We start from the raw sequence: 19,748 nt of genomic DNA on the forward strand, positions 1-19,748 counted from the left end.
CACACAAAGAGTCGGTGGGGAAACCAACAGCTGCTTGCCAGGTCATCACCACTCTCACTAAACACACCCCACCAGCAGGAACACCCTGCAGTTCCCTCGCAGGCACTGGCCATAAAGCCTCATGTGAGCAGGCACAGATCAGCATTGCAGCTGCATACAGTGAGGCAGATATAGGCACAGTGATTTGCAAAGTTTCACCAAAGTAAGGTTTTTATCTAGGGTAAGACAGGACAGCATGTTCCTGGCCCCTGGCCCACGCTCACACCTCCTTTCTCTCACCAACCCCTTTGCTGACAGTTTTGGCAAAGCCCCTTGGGTGGGCAGACTGAACTCCTCTCAGCTGACTGCAGCTGTTTCTGGAGAACTGAGGCAGGTGGGAGGATATCTTAAAGCTTGCCGTGCAAGCAAGCTGGGATTAAGCAGAGCTTTCCGCTTTCCAGAACTGGCCAATACCATGGCGCTGTAAAATAACATTTAAAAGCAGACGGGAATCCACTGCCCAAAACCCCACCTTTTCTCCACACTGCCAGAAACACCTCCCAATAAACTTCGCCATCTGTCTGTGCCCAGGTAGTTTCACAGCCTTCACCTCAACACCCACAAGCAGAGGAGTTCAGGAATTCAACAGCAAAACCCTGATGTCAAAAGCAGACCCCCACCAGGCCTGCTGTGCCCTGGGCTGAGCCCCTCACTGTTGACACAGTGGCTGGCAGCTCTCCCTGCTGCTTCCCAAACACCTAACAGCTCTAATTGGACCAGTGATTGGAAGGCACCCATGGGGGTGCCTTCCAGTCACTGGTTCCTCCATGGGTCACATGGAGGAACAGGGGTTAACACTTCTTCCCTTTCAAGATGAAGCTGGAACAACATCCTCGGACTGCCAAGGCCTGGCAGTCAGAGTAGATCTAATGGCTTTAGAAAAAAGCAAAAATCTGAAGGGCACAGAGTGTAGCAAGAGCAGAAGGGAGAGTTCCCTCACTGCTCTGGGAGCAGGGGTGCTTGGAAGTGCTTCAAACAACGGGATAGCAGCCAGCACAGGGCTGCTACTGACCCTGACTGGGAAGAGGCTGAAGCTAAGTTTGCAGGTCAAGTTGTTGCCAATAAATCTCCAAGTTGGATGCAAGTGTCAAGCCCTGCCACACCACCAGGTAGTTGGTCTGAGGACTCACCAGGAAGGCAGGGATGCCCATGGATGGGCTGGGTCCAGATAGCACAAATAGTACAGCCTTGCTCCCATCCTGTAACCAGACTCCACCAGCAGGACTCAGGTAAGAGAAGGTGACCTGGGCGCATAAGTGGGCTCCAGGCCGAGGAAGGGGTGAGAAGCAGGCACTCTTCAGGCTCTCGTGTCAGCTTTCCCAGAGCTCAGATTACTCGGGACAAGGTAAGACACACACTGCGGGCTGGAGCCACAGAGGTGAGCACACAGAGGAGGGGGCCGTCTCGTCTCGCATAGCTGCAACTCGACAAGTTTACAGCACAGGAAATGCACTGGACAAAAGCTCTCTGTGCTGCAAGGGCCACTGGTAAAGGATGCAGATGCAAAAGAATGGGGTGACTGGAGGCAAGATAAAGAGCAGCTGTGACCCGCATCCCCTGCTGCTGGGATACTGACCCCTCCCTAGGCAAGGCAGGGGGCAAACCCTCTGCAGTAACCTCTCCTAGGGCCAGAAGACAGCTCTCACCTCGGTGTCGGTTCGTTGTCTTGTCAAACATCAGCATAGCATCATCCACCTGCAAAGAGAACGGCTGCAGTCAGATTATTACTGCTGCAATGAGCATCCTCCAACACAATTGTTCAGAGCTTCCTTGCCCTCCCCAAACCTGAGGGGATCAAGATGAGAAATCCTGTCCCCAAGAAGGAAACAGGGTGTGCACACATATGCACTGCACATAAGCTACCACACCAGGCACTTCCCCAAGCCACAACCAGCATGGTCCCGGTCCCTCCACCAGCCCGGGGCAGGTGCTGCCGAGCTGAGCCCCCTCAGCCCAGCCCCTGGCAACAAGCGACCCCAATTGTTTGCCTGTGGCTCCAGCCGGGGGCCAAGGAGCAGGGAGGGCATTGTTCCCAAATCCCGGCCTCAGAGGAGAAGAGAATCAAAGGGGGGCAGAGAAGCAAAGCTGGAGAGGGGAGAGGAATAAGGGGCCTCCCAACGGCAGGGGAAGCAGAGGTCTTAGACAACACAGCCTGCCTGGGAAAGCTGGGAAGCACCCCCACCCCCACCCCCGAGGAGCCTTTCCTCTAAGTGAGGTTTCCCACTGCTAGAGGCTGTAATTAGAGCAAATTTACTGCAAGGCCTGAGCGGGGCTGCCTTCCCGGGGGGAGGGGCGGCCGGATCCCATCCCCCAGCCGGCCTGGGGCTGCTCTCCTTCCCGGCACATCGCCGCCTGGTGCCACTTTTCCCCCCATCTCCCCGTGGGTGTTGCCTTGCCGAGCTGCATCCGCTCCACAGGTCAGCCCGAGCAGGGTTAAAAAATACACTTCAATCCCCTCCGTGTAAGCCCCAGTGTAAACCTGTCCCACTGACCCATCCCTCCTCTAATACCACTGCCTTAATCCGATTATGAAACTGGACGTGCAAGTGCTCAGGGGAGGTGGCAGCAGTCTCTGGCCAGCAGCTGCCCTGGCCCTCCTCCTTCTCCATGTGAGACAGCCGTTCTCCGAGCAGCAAGCCCTGCACGCCCAACTCCACAGGATTACTCCCTTGCCTCGCCCAGGGAAGTATCTGTATTGCTACCTCCTCCTGAACAGTCACTGGAGAGGGCAGAGTACTGCCCATGCCCTGGCACAGGCAGCCACGGGCTTTGCCAATAGAGAGCCCACAGCCCCAGCCAGGAAAGGGAGAGGGTCCTACCCTCAGCCCCCCAGGACAACACAGGACACCCAGCTCCACCTCACGGCCAGATGGATGGAAGGAGCCTTACTGCCATTTCCAGTACCATCATAAGCAGACAGAGATCATATTTGATGCTCTTGGCCTTGTCTAACACATCCACTCCAGGTGACAACAAACAACCTGGCTCCCGCTCATCTCACACGCTTACCATTCTGGCTCAGCCATCCTCAGCCAAGTAAACAAACACCTGAGAAACATGCCAAGCATCCAGGCTGGAGCCACAGGGGACATAAGCCTTGACACAGACCCGAAGCAACTCCTCCGCAACTTCCCAGGACACACAGTTAGGGAAATGGGCACTGAGGGCAGCTCCTCACACTGTCATTCCCCATTGCCACTTGTTCCTGCATCTGCACCATCTCCCTTCATGGTACAACACAATTGTGATTGTGCTGGAGGGAAACCCGATGTGGTTGAAAAATAGTTCAAGAGGTTTTATTATCTGGTTTTGTTCATTTTAAAATCTAGATCCATTCCCCCATCCAGTTCACAAGAAGGCTGGAGAAATAGCTGTTCTCCTCCCCACTGGGACAAAGCTGTGACAAAGGCACTCTGAGGCAGTGCCACTCCCAACTCAGGTAGCTGGAGACCACAAACCCATCACAAGGAGAGATGGGCACAAGAAAAAAAAAGTGTCAACGAGCACACGCCCACTGCTAACTTACTCTGCCAGACCAGCCCTCCTCTCTGCAGAGCCTGGGAAGCAGGAGCAACTGCAAGTGGCAGAGCCCAGTGCACATCCACACAAACCCATGGCACAGAAATATCCCAGGCAATGGCCGGGCACTGCCACAGCACTCAAGCACTCAGACAGTGTATCTGCAACTGCTTCATCCCAAACCACACCTCATGTTGTGAGGAGAGCTGTAGCCTTCATTCTTCTGAGCTTTTTCCTACAGCTCTGCTTTGAGATCAGGTGTCTACCCAGCACCCCAAAATGAACTTGCCTTGCAAAAACGTATTTATTTTAACACATGTACTCTATTTGACAGCTGTTTCCTGCTAAAAACTAAATCTTATACAGATATATAAGTGTGTGTGTGTGTATATATATATATAGGTGTATATATATATATATATATATATAGGTGTATATACATATATTTAATTCCGGGGCTTCAACTCTGTGTATGGCTATAACTGATGTATTTTATTGCCATTAAAACCTACACATGACCATCTTTACGTCGCCTTTCAAGGCAACCTGAGAGCTGAGCTGGGTGGTCTCAGCACACACCTGTGAGGTAAAGCAGGGCCCAGATCCCCCCTAACTCTTGCTACAGGGGATACATCTCATACCACACACAACCTGGGCAGACCCTCGAACTGAGGGACCACAGCCAGCACCCACCAAAGCTGTGCCTGCACTGACTCTACAACCACCACCAGCCATAACTGGGCAGCTATTGTGGTGGTGAAGCACAGCCCCCCCTTCTTCCCTCCCCACCCACCACCGCCGCGTTGGGCCTTTCCTGGCTGGGCTGCGCCGGGCCCCAACAAAGGCGGCCGCCGGCGGGGCTGTTGCGATGGCAACGCGGCCGCCATGGCAGCTGGGGCCCGGATTAGCGGCTCACAAAGCCGCCCCGCAGCGCTCGGTGCCCGCGGCCTGTGATGGGCTGCGGGAGAGCACCCAACAGGGGCCTCCAGCACCCCAGCACAGGCAAATCGGCATTCTCGAGGGATTCATCGCGTCGTTCCAATCCCGCTGCTGTGTGCAGGGACACCTTCCACCAGGTTGCTGCAAGCCCCATCCTACCTGACCTTGAACACTGGGATGGGGCAGCCACAGGTCCTCTGCGCAACCTGTGGCACGGCCTCACGAACTTCACAGGGTAGAACTTTATCCTAAGATCCAATCTAAATCTACTCTCTTTCAGTTTGAAGCCATTCCCCCTTGTCCTGTCACTAAGTGCCCTTGTAAATGATCACCCCCAGGAACCTGGTACCTGGAGCTAGAGGAATCGAGATAGGATGACTTGGTGCTCCCTGCTCTCTCCTCTCTAGACCCTAAGTGTTTCTATACGTCCCCTAGATAAGAAGGAAAAAACGAGGAGTGATTTTATTTACATGCTTTCTGTCTGGGCTAAAATGTATTTTTCAAAAGCATCTATCCTAATTTAAAGGCCTTAAGTGGTGGCAAATCTAAGACACACTCAGGCTTGTGGCCTGAGGGTTACCTACAAACCTTCATGCAAAAGCCATCCAGCAGCCTGACCTCCCCTGTCCTCAGAAACAAAGCATGATCTCCCCCTGAAGCCAAGATCCAAACTGAGCTTGCCACTGGATTCTCAACCATTGACTACAAATCACCCCCGGGACCCTGCCACCGTGAGCTTGAGGAATCAAGACAGGATGACTTGCTCCTCTCAGCTCTCTTCTCTCTAGGTCCTAAGTGTTTCCATGCCTTTCCTGGACAGGCAGGAGGAAAGAGGAGCAATTTTTCTCCTGCCAGGTGCTAAAAAGCTGTGGAGCCACTTGGAAGAAGGGTGAACAGAGTTACAAAGCCCTTTCCTCAGAGGGCAAGTCCCCTGAAGAAATGCTTTAAAGGGGCATCCTTAACAGTTCTTTTTTTCACACAGTCCCAATGCAATTCCAGAAGCAGTACCGGACCCAAATGACCTGGAAAGTCTGTCTGAAAAAACATTTTCTGAGATGAGGATACCACCACGACTGAAGCTTCAGCACCTCTCACTTAAAGGTGCCATAATCGTAAATGATCCATGCAGCCTCAGCCAAAATACCTGGGGTTTTTCATGGGTTTAATCCCAGTCTAATATCTTTCAATTTTCCTGTTTCATTCCTAGTTATCTGCTATGGGGGAAGCCAATGACATCCTCAAGCAGATTTAAAAATTAATGATTTCCAATACCAGTTTGATCAGAAATGTTGGATGCACTTTCACAAGGGTAGATTTTGAAAGTTGTAAATATTCAAAGTGTTTGTGGAGATGCACATCTTCCACCTGAACTGCAAATAAAAATGGCTGAGCTGGTCCTAGAAGGAATCATGGCAACATACTTGTAGTAAAGTCAGGCAGAAAAATAGTAACTGTTGAGACAACTTCCATACGGAAAATATAAACCAAATTATCTAGAAACCACTCAGCCATCCTGTCAAGAGACACATAGCATTAACACCCCTGTGTGGTTCTCCCAGCTACACCAACAGGACAGGCCAGTTCCAGGGAGGAGGATGCATGGACAGAGAGCCTGGCTCCTAGGAGCAGGTGTCCTGTGCCATTAAGACCCTTCTTACCCCACTCTGCTGACCACTCTCAGAACTCTGGGAATGAGACTTGGCCAAGGGGACAGAGCCTGCTCCATGCCACAGGTGAGCAGAACAGCCTGTCCAGGTGTTCCTGCCTGCTCTCACACAGGCATCCGGCAAATACCAGATGAACCCCAGAATGACCATTACTGCTACAGTGTTTTCGGCTATGTGCCTGCCAGATGCAGAGCACAGAGAACCCTTTGTTCCAGAGGCATTGTTACCACAGGCCAAACTGCCTACTGCCACAAGAGAGGTGATCAGATTCCCCTTCTCCTCCCCTCCCCATCTGTTCATGGCAACCATGTTAAGTGTGAGAATTTACATAAATTGCCCTCTGATCTGTGGAAGAAAATCCAAAATCCAGTTTGGAAATCCATAGCAGGTTGACAAGTAGCTTTGATCCCTGAAATTTCCAGAGAGGAGCAGATTAAGGATTAATTAATTAACATTCTCCCAATCCAAAGTGAGGAAAATCATGCCCATTGTATGCACAGAAACAAGTCTTCCTTGAAAGACATTTGCCATCAGTATCTGAAGGGTCTCCCATTAGTCAGCACAGAAAACTCATTTCATACACCCAAATCAACCACCCCATTTTTCTGGCAGGAGTACATGAATACGCATTTGTAACAGACCTACAAACCTTCATCAGATCCAGCACCTCAGATACTGTGATTTTCTCTCATTGGAACAGTAAATGCCATCACCCCAATGAGATCTCAGGACCTCTCAGGCAAAGGGTCCAGAATTTGGATGAAGTATTAGATGGCAGCCCAAAGGTCAGAACCCCCCTCAGACGTTAGATCTTTTTTCTTGTTTGCTTCCAGGGTATTTTTAGAGAGGAAACCTCTGGGCAAGAGCTGCCTCAGAGAGAGGCCAAGCTTTCATGACCGACTCATCCACACACAATTACCTCAGGCCCATCGAGAGATGTAGACTGGTTTTAAGCACTTTCCAAGCACCCTTGGTGCTGCAACTGATTAGTGAGTCATGCAAAGACGTCATTGTGAATGTATTTCCTGCACTGCTGCTTCACCAAATGCAAAAGCATACAACAAAACCATGAGTTCAAACACCTGATTCGGGTGCAGGCCCCCATTTCTTCCAGGACCTCTGCACTTCCAATTTCCGTAAAGATCAGCTTCTCTCCTGATGACAAGCGAAAGATTGGCTGCACCAAGTTAGAGCAGAGCTCTGCCTTGCCCAAAACCTCCCAAGATATCAACCAACAACAGACAACTTTGGAAGAACATAAAGATAAGGCAAGAATATTACCGTAGATCCCAGAACACTATCCCCTTCCAAGCTATTTGTGATTTGGAGATTTTCTGAATTCAAAGGGGTGTCTGTGTATGTTAAAAGACCTTCCATGAATTTGCCCAAACATTTTGGAGCTTATGTAAATTTTAGCAACAACATCCTGTGGCAAAGATTTCACAGTTTATATATGCTCCATGAGAAAAAGACTATTTGTTCTAAGCCTTCTCCTACCTTGCAATTTATATGACTTTCTCTACCACAAAACTTCATCAGACCAACTCTTGCATTAGAAAGATGATCAGAGTTTTTTTCAGTTTTGATTTGAAACAAATAACCTTTCTTACAAGATCAGAGACCCAACAGTCCAAAGAAATTACTCTGACGGACAATCCCTTTTCCTCCCCAAAAATAATACAGAACAACATGTTCCCATAGGTCAAAGTAGAAAAGGAGAAATCTGCAACTTGAGCTCCTCTGGCATTTTCATACATGTTGAACTAGACAGAGGACTAGCTGTGCCTGAGGTGGTAGGTGCAAGACACCTTCCTCCTCTCTTTGTGTTGCAGGTTTCAGTGAGGGTGGTAGCCTGAATCTAGAGAAGCTGTTGAAATAATTCCTTGTGCTGTCTAAAGATGTTCAACACCATCCAACTTAAGCCAAACTACTTGGCTACACATACTGTGAATGAAAGTCTTTCCAGGACTTCTGCCCTACAGTTGAAAAAATAATCTCCTTTAGAAAGCATGTGCATGGCCTGAGCTTGCATCTCAGAGAGATTCAAGTTTTGGAACCAGAGAAGTGTTTCCTAGAGATCCCACTATGTTCAAAGTCCTTGCAGCTGCACCTGACAAACCACAGCCAGCTTGAGGTCACTTCTCAGTCTCTCTCCCTGTACTAAAAAAAAAACCTTTGTATTTTCTTTCTCAGGAAAACAGTAGCCCTAGTATTTTAGTCAGAGTTTTGGACGGGAAAAAAAACCCAAAATGATTCTTCTTAGAAGCAGAGACTCTCACACTGTATTTGGGATCTTCTTTGAAGCTTCACCTTTTGTGCCTGTTAAAATCAAGTATTTTGATATGAAGAACTGGGGTACCAGCCTCTCCCTTTCTTGCTTTATCACTAAGTAATACTTATGGGTTTCTTTTTCACACATTTTCACCCTTCTTTTGCCACTTCCATTTTACAAAGTTGAGAGAAGGTTTTGGACACAGCAAAGAAAGAAAACAAAACGAAACAAAAATAGGAGAAAAAGCAGAAATGCCAAAATGGAAAAATCAGATTTGGGAATTTTGTCTAATGAAATAAAAAACCATTTCCTTTGCAGCCCAACTAAACTTCCATTTTTTCCTGCTAATGGACGTAGGAGGTTCTGACCTGACACAAACCACCTTGGTAGACATGTGAGCTGCAGTTCACGGATTTGAACTGGAGAGAACATTATGATAATCTAATTTGACCTCATCTGTTCTGCAGGCCATAGCACTTCCTCTTGTAATTCCTTCAGCATGTACATGCTTTCTGTCTGGGCTAAAATGTATTTTTCAAAAGCATCTATCCTAATTTAAAGGCCTTAAGTGGTGGCAAATCTAAGACACACTCAGGCTTGTGGCCTGAGGGTTACCTACAAACCTTCATGCAAAAGCCATCCAGCAGCCTGACCTCCCCTGTCCTCAGAAACAAAGCATGATCTCCCCCTGAAGCCAAGATCCAAACTGAGCTTGCCACTGGATTCTCAACCATTGACTACAAATCACCCCCGGGACCCTGCCACCGTGAGCTTGAGGAATCAAGACAGGATGACTTGCTCCTCTCAGCTCTCTTCTCTCTAGGTCCTAAGTGTTTCCATGCCTTTCCTGGACAGGCAGGAGGAAAGAGGAGCAATTTTTCTCCTGCCAGGTGCTAAAAAGCTGTGGAGCCACTTGGAAGAAGGGTGAACAGAGTTACAAAGCCCTTTCCTCAGAGGGCAAGTCCCCTGAAGAAATGCTTTAAAGGGGCATCCTTAACAGTTCCTTTTCACACAGTCCCAATGCAATTCCAGAAGCAGTACCGGACCCAAATGACCTGGAAAGTCTGTCTGAAAAAACATTTTCTGAGATGAGGATACCACCACGACTGGAGCTTCAGCACCTCTCACTTAAAGATGCCATGAATCGAAGAGATGAAGACCATTCATGGTGTCTGGGACACCCATAAAGGCAGGATTCTGGGAGACCTCGTAAACCTGGGAGGCCCCAGCACATCATAGAGAGCCACCAAAAGAGACTGTATCAAAATCATATTTTCCATGAGTCACACCTGAAATTGAAGGCAACAGGCTTTTCTTAGCCCTACAAACCATACATTGGCACATTCAGAGCTCAGAAACCTAGAGCTGAAGGCTACAGGGGCTTTCCTCTGAAACGCACTTTCCCGCTGATCCTGCTCATCAGCCATACCGAGCTATCTACTGGGGAGAATCTCTCGGGAAACAGCTCTCCTGGCCATGGGTGAATTATTTGAGGCTTAGCCTGGAAGATGGCTACAGGTCAGGAATGATGCTTTACACAAGAGCTCTGAGGAGTCTCTCATCTGAAGTGAACAGATGAGTCAGAAAACTCCCCCAAAACCATCAAGTCAATCTGACCAGCCCTAACCTCTCCCCATGAAAACTCCCCAGAGCCAAGGGGACAGCTGCTCCGGCCTCATGCAGGCTTGGAGCACTGGATGTTGTCTGGGACACTGGTTCTTCGGAAATGAATCGCACCGAGCTATGTAGAACTCTCCCCTCTGCCCACTCCAGAGAACAGTCTCACACAACCAGTCCTTGCCAGTCTCCTGATGTCAGGACACCTCTCAGCACACAACCATTAAACAAGAGAAACATAACAGGACAACACCCCAAAAGAGCTGAAAAGGGCTGCTCAGACTAGAGCACCTGTAACTGCCTGTAAACTGAATACTCCATGACATGCTTCTTCTTTGAATTAGCAGGGATACAGTCAAGATTAAAAGGGGATTATGCCCAAGGCATTTTGTTTTCCTATCAAACACACCCATCAGCAGCATAGGAGAACTTGCAAGTCAAACAACCTTTAGACTGCACAGACACATGCAGTAGCACCCTCAAGGATGCTACCACTTGTGTCTTGGGGACACAAGAGAATTTGCTTATTTCTTATAGAAAATGAAACCACACAGAGCTAACAACTGGCAAACATGGGGATATCTGACCACTTTCTCTTAGGAGTGAACTTTGCACACGAGGACGTGCAAATTTGGCTTCAGAAGCTGAACAAAGGTTCTGAGCAGATACTTGTCCCAAACTTTCTGCCCAGAAGTTTCAGCAATATGGCAAATCTGGTTACAAAACTCCTTTTCCTTTCACTAATTAACGTGCCTTAACATAACATCACCCTTTTGCAGAAAATTTCAAAAGAACATAAATACCAAGCCTTCATCCCCACACTGCAGTGCTTATGGTACTTCCCTCCATGTCCATGATGCTATCAGCAATGTTCTGGCCAGGTTACCACCCACCCACCAAACCATGTTCTTCCCTCCTAACTGGGCAGGAAGGTCCCAACAGCTTCAGAATCCAACACTTCCTGCCCCAAAGAGCAAACCCATGAACACCACCACTGAACAACAGTGAAACAGTCACAAAGTCCTGCCACAGAGGTGACCACACTCAGCACTTGGGTACAATGATCCCCTTCAGTTGCTAATCCCATTAAAAATCTCGGGATCCTTCAGTCTAATACTGCTGATATTGCTCCTGGGGATGCTGACAACCTCCTCAGCTGAAAGGTCACAACTGAGCCCCCTTCAATCCTCAGATTTGGTCCAGTCTCACAATTCACACACCTGGCTGTCATGGACCATGGCACAAGCGACTTCCAGCCACAGTAGCCCACCCTTCCCTGAGCCACCTGCCACAGAAGAGCCAGACCAACACAAGGGACAGCCTTAGTGCCAAACTTTCTTCAGCTGTACAAAACTTACAGCACCACTTGCCCAAGACTCAGCAGGAGAAGTTTCAGGACCAAAACACTTATTTTTAAGAAAGGATTATTGAAAGATCAATCACAAGGTTTTGAGTTAGAAACAGGCCAAAATCAGAGGTTTGATAAAGCAGCCACTCCGTTAGGAGTGTCTACAAACCTTCCTCCAGCATTTGAACAAACTGCAAATCTGTGAGCCACAAGATGCTTCTGGACAGGGAAAAACTGGAAAACCATTTCCCATAGCCGAGGTCCTAGCAACTCTGGGAACAAGGATAAACTCTGTTTCAAATCATCACAGGGCAGGAGTCACTGGCTGTAGCCCCTACAAGGACATTACAACTAGCCAGCGTCCGTAACTGACCTTCAATCTACTTAACCCTTGCAAAAGACTCAAGCTTCTAATCCCGCCACAACAAAAGTTCAGAAAAACTCCTTTTGCCCCAGAAGCAACAGCTTTGATCCAACACCACTCAAGAGACTTACCTTCCCAAACTGCTCAAAATACTGTTTCACATCCTCCACAGTAGTGTTCACAGACAGACCACCCACAAATATCTTCTTCGTTCGGGTCACCATCTGGAAAAGGGAAGGACAGAAATTCACCAAGTAAACCCAGAGTGAGCAGAGAACGAGACTCAAAAGGCCACTAACTCCCCTCTGCTGCTGGGAAGCATTTTTCCCTTCGCTCCACTTGAGCTTCCACCTTCTTGAAGCCCTCTGGCCAAACATGGCTGGCAGGTCTATCCCACACCACATTCATGCTCTTGCCCTCACAGATCCCATCACATGTGCCAGCACCCAGCCACCACCTCCTTGTCAGACAATTACCAGCCTCTCCCCTCACCAACCTGCCACCGCTCCCTCGGCACTGTGACACCACCCCAAATGCATAGGGCACAGCTGTCCCCTCCCCAGCCCTGCCACTTTGCACAGCCAGCCTCCTCCAGGCAACCCCAGAGGTACCTGCTCTGCTCCCAGGGTGGCAGGAGGCCTGCCAGCACAGGCAGGTTCCCTAGGCTCTGCCCTCCTACCCCACAAATTGCACAGCATTCCAGTCTGAAATGGAATAAGCCTCATTTCACTACCATTCCCCAGTCACTTAAATGGAGCCCAGTCAACACCCAGTTAAATCACTTTTGCCTCTGCAAGAAGGCAAAGACAAGATCCTTCTGCCACTTCTCACTGATACAGCTGGGACGAGGAAGAAAACTAACTACCCTGAGAGGGGCCATGGCTGCTAGGCTGAGGCACACCGACATCCTTTGAACCAGCTCTCCAGCTGCATCCTCCCCTTAGCTGCTTGGCTACACCCCTGCTCTTAGAGGAACACATGGTCCTAATTACCCCAAGGAGCATAGGGCTAATCCGCAGCAATTCCCTGGCTTGGAGAGCAGCCCGTTCTAACACTAAAGCACCTTCTGTCACCAAACTGCTTAATGGAATTAACCCAATTCCTACCATGTGCTTCCTGGCTCCAGTTACTTGGGATACCTGCTCACCAATTGTTCTCAGTGCCTGAACCCCTTACTTCCCTCCCAGCACCAGTCTCCTTTTCCCTCTCTGCTTCTCAACACAACTTCTCCCCAGCTCTTTCACCCATAACAGCACTTGGAATACACCTAAAACTTTAAACTTTAAAACTCACATCCAAGAGCCAAGTTAAAGGAAGACCCAAAGCCTAAAGGCAGTCTCCAGCCTGCTGCTGGCTCCTCAGCTAAAAGTTTCTAGCTGCACACCTGGAAAAAGTTCCTGCCACTGCGCATTTTAATGCCAGAGCCTCTTGCAGGTTAAGATCCAACACCAAACTCCTTTTGCCTTTTCCAGTGCTGAAGCACACAAGGATATTTCACAAAACGAAATCCTTCTCCCCTTCCCTGCCACACACCTATTTATCACACACAGGTGCACACACACAACATTCTTCCACCTGCGTCACATCACAGCATGTAGCTGTTCCACATCTCCTAAGGCCTGGAACTTCCAACCATTGTCTGCAATTTCAGAAGGACTAAGTTCGCCCTGGGCAGCATTTAATCCACCAGCTCTATCTAGTGCATCCTGAAGTACAACCAAGGGGCCTCCTGGTTCCTTCAGCGCCATGCAAACTCCCAGCACTGTGCTCCAGGTGAGTCCTGAGCAAACCCCAGCGAGCAACTTCGTTGCATGCACTGGCCACCTTGCTCAGAAGGACAAGGTTCACCACCACAATTTTTCCCTTTGGGGCACAAGGGCTGCCCCCAGTGCTTACCTTGGGCTGTGCTCGGCGAGGGAATGCTACCTTCGGGTCAATCTGAAAGAGATGTGAGGAAGAACAGGTGAATACACTTTTCCTGCCTATTTACAGACAAGAGTTTCCTCCATGTGTGCAGCTGTCTCTGCCCATGTGGCACCTTGCCAAAAACCCAAAGAATCTACCTGAGGTGCATAAAATGAAGCTAGCTGCAGACATCTTTCTGTCTTGGTAAGGTGTAATCCAGGGAGACTACAAGTCCCAGCATGCAGTGGTCCATCTCCAGCTGAGCACTGGGCAGATGCACTGAGAGCCCATCACATGCTGGGATTAACAGGCTGGGCTGCACCCTCTGGCTTGGCCTGCCCCTAGGTGCCTTGCATCACCAGCCTCATATTAAAAGTGGTTTCTTTTGCCTTTTTGCTCTCACCCTTCACTCTGCCTACAAGTACAGAGCTCACCTGGGTAGCAAGGAGACAGAAAAGAAGCAGCGCACAAACCCCCAAACGTTTCATCCCTTCAAACACAGACTGAAGCAATAAAAGAGCAGACAGGATGGCACAAATTAACCCGAGGAGCCCAGGCCCCCTGTCTGCAGAGGCTGCAGCCGCAGGGATTGTGCTGCCCCTCTCCCCAGGCCACACTGCACACAAAGCCGCAATGTCTCCCTCCCTCCCTCTGCGGGCTGAGCCTAGCCTCCATTATGCCTGTTCAGCTTCCCTGTAAACCTGCTGCCGGCTGGAGCAGCCAGGTCCCAAGCCGCCATCCAGGTGCCACACGTTCTGCTGGGCTCAGCACGGATGAGCGTGTGCCTACACTGGCCTCACACCACCACCAGCACCACCACAAAAGCTGGGACAACACTAATGCAGCTGCAAGCCAAACACCCACAAAGCCTTCTCTCCTCCTCAGCCACCACCTCTTTCTTTATAGCCTATTTTTACAGCAACTCCTGTAAAGTTACATCACATCGGGGATGAACCAGACCTACAAATCAGCTTACAAAGACCTGTGGTAAAGGCAGGTTTGGCTCATCCCTGCACTTGGACAGGCTGCAGCTGGGAGGGCAGCCTGAAGCCGTTGTCCCATCAGCCCAGCAGCTCCAACAGCCCAAAAGGAAGCTGTGTTTCTCCAGCTCCTCTCACTGCTTTGTTCAGCTTTCCAGCCTGGCTGCCCTCCTGTCCCGCATCCTTTTACTTGTCTCACAGCCACGGAGCTTGGCCCCCCTGCGCCCTTCCACCAGCTTCTCTCCCTGCCTTCCGCACCTCCATCCTGACTCACAGCTTACAACTTAAATAAACTCAGCATGTAGGTAAACAGAGGCAAAAGTGAAGAGCACAAATAAACTCAAAAATAAACCTTCCTCCCCAAGCTCCAAGCACCAGCTGATTAGCATACCCTCCAGTGCCTCCCTCGGGCATCAGAACCATCCAGGCCCTCCCCTCCCCACACACACACACCCCCACTGCTTCCTGGCTAGTGCAGACACCCACAGCGAATTCTGAGGATGGGGGACGGCAGGAGACCAGGAGGTTGATGGCAGATAATAAGCAAAAACAATAACCTACTGTCTTTTACTTCTCAGTCAGTGTCATTCAGCTCCTGCCAATAAGATGCTTTCATACTCAGCAATGCTAAGCTCAGCTTCATTTTCTCATTACCCTGAGTGTGATCAACTGGGCAGAGATAACATGTCCTCCTGGCTGAAGAGAGCAGGCAGTCATTTCACAAATTCTTCTGCACAACCAGCTATTGTTGCAGGTAGAGGGAGGCTGGGGTGACCGACTGCAAGCGCAGCCCTGGGAACATGCAGAGGGGAGTGAGTTTGGTGCCAGACTCAAGTTACTCAAACCGGACTGCTCCTTGGTGGCTGGAGTCTTTCCTAATTAAAGCAAAAGCACTGGTACCTTATTCCCTCACTTCTGGTGTTAAAACAAATAGCCCTGGAGGAGTTGTGTTTCAGTGTCACCCACTGACGTAATGGATCCTTTTTACAAACCCAGATAGAAATCTGCTAAGAGCATTCAGAACTGCTCAGATTGTATCCAAAAAACAAAACTCCAGATCAGGCTGCTGTGAATGGAAGTTACCTGAGCTCAAACTGCTTCCAGTTCACCCCACAAGGCTTTGGGGATGAGGAATCCCACTGATGTCGCAAGTGTATCAACAGGCCAGCCAGGTCCCGGGGGCCACCTACAGCCCCATTTCATAGCTCAGGTCGCGTAACTCCTGTCTTAGTCCAGCTGCTATCAGTGTTCCAAAGCACAGGGAGGGCTGGGAAGGACCTGTGAGACATCAGGTCCGAGTTTGTTCGTTCATTGTACCTCTGCCACTACCTCCGCCCTGCTGGTCTGCACTGCCAGGGAGCTGCAGATCACTCCATCCACCACAAAAGACAAACCCAGCAAAAAAACTCAATGACAGCAACAAAGAAATGATGGGGTGACCCAGCACTGCCAAGTGCTCTTCCCAGAGCATGTAAAGAAGCAGCTCAAGACAGCAACCAGCTGCAGCTCTAAAAAGTCACGCAAATCTTTTACCTTGAGAATGCTGTAAAGCCAATTCTCATATCAAGTATTTTCAAAAATAACCCTGTAGTCTGCTGCTATCCAGCTTACAAAAAAGAGGAGTCTGAAAAGGACAAGGCTGTCCCGAAGAATCAGGCCAACTGCCTTCATTAGGGTAGGAAGAATCAGAAAACAATGAAGCAACAAGTTGAGCAGACACTGTCTATCAAATGCTGTTTGCCAGGAGACACCAAGCCTCAAGAAAAGGCTGTCCTTACAGGACACCAGGCCTTTTTCTGCAAAGTTTCATAAAGCTCTAAATTAAGATTTAGATGAGCTTGTGTCATTTAACCCATGACTCACAGCAGAGCCTTTCAGCTCAGCAGGGAAAAAGCATATGGAGGTTCCATGTGCTAACACAAGACCAACCTCTCATGAGGCAAAACACCCCAAAACATCTGAACCAGCTGAAAACAGCACTAAATAAAAAACGAGAATGAAGGGGGAGAAGGATCAAAGTTCCTAACAAAGGAGGGACCTGGCGAAACTGTCCCCATTCTCCGTGCTGTGCCGGCCGGGCAAGCGGGCCAGATGCAGCAGGGAATTTCAATGGCTGGCCGGTCCCCACGTGCCCTGCGCCATGAGGCCCTTCTGTTCTCCTGCAGTGCCCACCATCCCTCCCCGCCCTCATGGGCTGCACTGTGGGCTGCAGAGTGCCTTCGCACAGCCAGCAGCGGCAGCTTGGGGAGAAGAATAGACACCATGGGTTTCAGCTCACTCCTAGCCACGAAACACTTCCAGGATTAGTGCTACAACAGACATCCATCACTTGCCTTTCCAAGAGGCGTCTACGCCAGCCTACAGACTCACAACAGGACTAGCTGATCAGACACTGTGTTTACACAGGCTAGTAAAAAAATAAAGAGAAAAAAGAAAACCCCTGGGTCCTCCTCAAAAGACTTTACTGTAAATCCCCCTCAGAGAAAAACTCACTTTACATCACTCCTGGAAGGAGGAGAGCTAGGAATCCTGGGGACCCAGACTCAGTCAGGAAGGCTGGGGTAGGTTTAACCAGGAGCTCCCGTGGGGAGGAAGGACCTGTGCACATCAAAGGGAGTGATCCAGGCAGTTAAACAGGAACAGACATAAATCTTGCTGCAACTCATGCCGTAAACCCTAAGAAAGAGGGTCTTACTCTCCCGCCCTCTCCTTCTGCCAAGATAAAGGCTAGGACGCCTGGGCCATGCACTGTAAGAAATAAAGCTATGCATTTGGACTCCTCAGCAGCCCTCGCCTGGAGCCAGAACATGTCCCCTCACCATGCCATCCCCTTGCAGCCCCTGCCACTCCCCCATCCCTACCTTCACCCCAGGGCATCAATAAGGAAAAGGAATTCAGTGGAAGGCAAGTCACTAAAACTAAAGAGAAGGGACCTCCCACTCAGACATCTCCCCCCCCACCCCTCGAAACAGCCTGCACATCTCCTGAGTGCCACAAATTCACAAGGCAGGACCCACCATGTTATGCCACTAGTCCAGTGAGCCACCAAATCTTTCTGCTGGCCCAGCTGGGGCTCCTCATCACCTCAACTTGCAGAATGAGGGCTGGAGCCACAGCCACTCCAAGAGGCTGGTGGTGGCCCACATAGGCAGGCACTGACCACACTCGGAGACAATAAAGTCCTGAACCTCCATGACTGTTGCAAAAACTTTGCCTGGGGAAACCACAAGAGAGTCTCTAGGGTGCACAGCATGAAGGCTCTCTGCCGGGAAGGGGGGGCACAGGCCACCATGGCCAGGGAAGCAGGGCCTGGGCGCCAGGGAACAGCACCCCTGAGAAGTGATCAGTGCTCGGCAGCACACAGGATGAAAGGGCGGCTTCCCTCTCTCCAAACGCAGCCACATCTTATTTCCCAGGACAAATCCTCATCCCAAATGTGCTCAGGTGACCCAGCTTCGAGAGGGCTAGAGTCACCGCCCAGATGGGCCTTACAACCAACGGGTGAGAGGAAAACCATCACCAGGATCTACAGACCCACACCAGGAATCGGCACACGGTGAGCCCACTGCTTGGGCGGCAGCTAGGCTACCCGCCGGCAAGCGGCACAGAGAAGGGAACCATCGATCCGTATCAGGAATCGATAGTTTACAACCTCTAACTGGAAATCAAACACTACAGTCGACGGCTGCTCTGAGCACAGCCGCTCCGCCGGCAAATACATCCCTGAGATGAGAGAAGTCATCTCACCGTCTTGGAGTCCAGTTCATGTCTGGATTGGGCCAGGACCTTGTCGACGCCAGCCTGGTCCATGAACGTGACGAACCCGAAGCCCCTGAGCCCCGCAGCCCGGGCAGAAGAGGGGATGCGGAGAGAAGAGAGAAAGTTGGTTAAAGTGGCGGCCGGGCCGCGGCAGGGTCAAAGGGAGGCGCGGGCCCGGCCTCTCACCTGGATCTCTTTGTCAGCGGGTCCCGCATCACCAGGCACTCCTTCACCTCGCCGAACTGGCTGAAGTACTCCCGCAAGCCCTCTGCAAGCACAGCATCCACCGTGGATGTCCCGTCCCGTCCTGGTCCGGCCCGGCCCGGCGCCGCCACCCCCCCCCGCCCCGGCTCAGCCCCAGCTCCACCACCCCCAGCCCCAGCGGCAGGTGCGGGGCACCGCGGCGCTCACCTTGCGTGGTCTGCCAACTCAGTCCCCCGATGAACATTTTGCTGCGGGAGGAAGGGGAGAGCCGTGAGCGGGGCCGCGCCGGGGGGCCGCGGCGCCCCCGCGGGGGTGGCGGCGGCGGCGGCGGGGCCGCGCGGGGAGGGGAGGGCGCGGATCGGCCATGTTGGCAGCGGCACCGCCGCTGCTGCCGCCCGCCGCGCCTGCCCGGGCCGGGCGGCCAGGGCCGGGGGAGGGGGCGGCCGCGGCCGGACCGGGGGGGGCGGTGGGGGCGGCCGGCGGCGGCTGCCGCGGCGGTACCAGGGGTCGTGCGGGGAGTCCGGGGAGGCGAGGCCGGGCTGGCTGCCGTCTGTCTCCATTCGGACCTCTTCTCCCTGCGAGGAGCGGCGCCGTACTCCCGGGGCAGATGAGCGCTGGAAAAGGGGCCGGACGGACAGGCCATGCTGCCCCCTCCCCCGACCCCTCTCCGCCGGGCGGGGAGGGAGCGAGGGAGGAGGGCCCGGCGGGCACAACCTGCCCGGCTCCTCCCACCCCCGCCGGCCCGCCGGCCGCCCTGCGCATAAAACCCGCCGGCTGCAAAGGGGCTGAGTGCTGGGAACCGTGTGTGCACCGTGCTGGGGGAGAGCGTCCGACCCCGGGCGCGGCGGCGGCGGGAAGCAGCCTGGGAGCCCGTGGCCGCTTTGTCCTTGGCCGCCCCGCCCGCACCTGCCCCAGGGCGGCGGACAAAGGGCGGTGGAGCCAGGCCTGGCCCGGTGCGCTCGGGCTCGCTGCGGCGGACCCCGGAGACACCGGCCCTGTTCCTCCCGGTGTTTCGCCGCCGCCGAGGGCGCTTCCAGGTCGGGACTAGGACTGCCCTGCTCACCCCGGGGCCCCGACCGGGCAGCGGGGAGTCGAGGCACCTTCCCGGAGCCCTGGTACCTCCGTGCCCCCTGGC

General features: G+C 51.7%; 1 protein-coding gene across 4 annotated transcripts in view; it reads right to left on the reverse strand.

The window, feature by feature from the left end:
- The window catches only part of MSI1 (musashi RNA binding protein 1), a 30,535-nt gene extending 11,105 nt beyond the window's left edge, over positions 1 to 19,430 (reverse strand). Inside the window, exons 1-7 of one of the 4 annotated variants that reach the window (XM_032127936.1) lie at positions 19,180 to 19,430; positions 18,821 to 18,861; positions 18,596 to 18,677; positions 18,398 to 18,482; positions 13,662 to 13,703; positions 11,897 to 11,989; positions 1,686 to 1,734 (exon numbers count right to left, since the gene is read on the reverse strand). In XM_032127936.1, the coding sequence (XP_031983827.1) occupies positions 1,686 to 1,734; positions 11,897 to 11,989; positions 13,662 to 13,703; positions 18,398 to 18,482; positions 18,596 to 18,677; positions 18,821 to 18,861; positions 19,180 to 19,256 (469 nt within the window). In that variant the 5' untranslated portion in view covers positions 19,257 to 19,430. Of the gene's footprint in view, positions 1 to 1,685; positions 1,735 to 11,896; positions 11,990 to 13,661; positions 13,704 to 18,397; positions 18,483 to 18,595; positions 18,678 to 18,820; positions 18,862 to 19,114 lie in introns of all 4 variants that reach the window. The other 3 variants (XM_032127935.1, XM_032127938.1, XM_032127937.1) reach the window with 3 other exon arrangements.
- Between the last annotated feature and the right edge of the window lie 318 nt (positions 19,431 to 19,748).

This window comes from Corvus moneduloides, chromosome 18 (genome assembly GCF_009650955.1).
Source record: "Corvus moneduloides isolate bCorMon1 chromosome 18, bCorMon1.pri, whole genome shotgun sequence".
NCBI classification, from domain to species: Eukaryota; Metazoa; Chordata; class Aves; order Passeriformes; family Corvidae; genus Corvus; species Corvus moneduloides.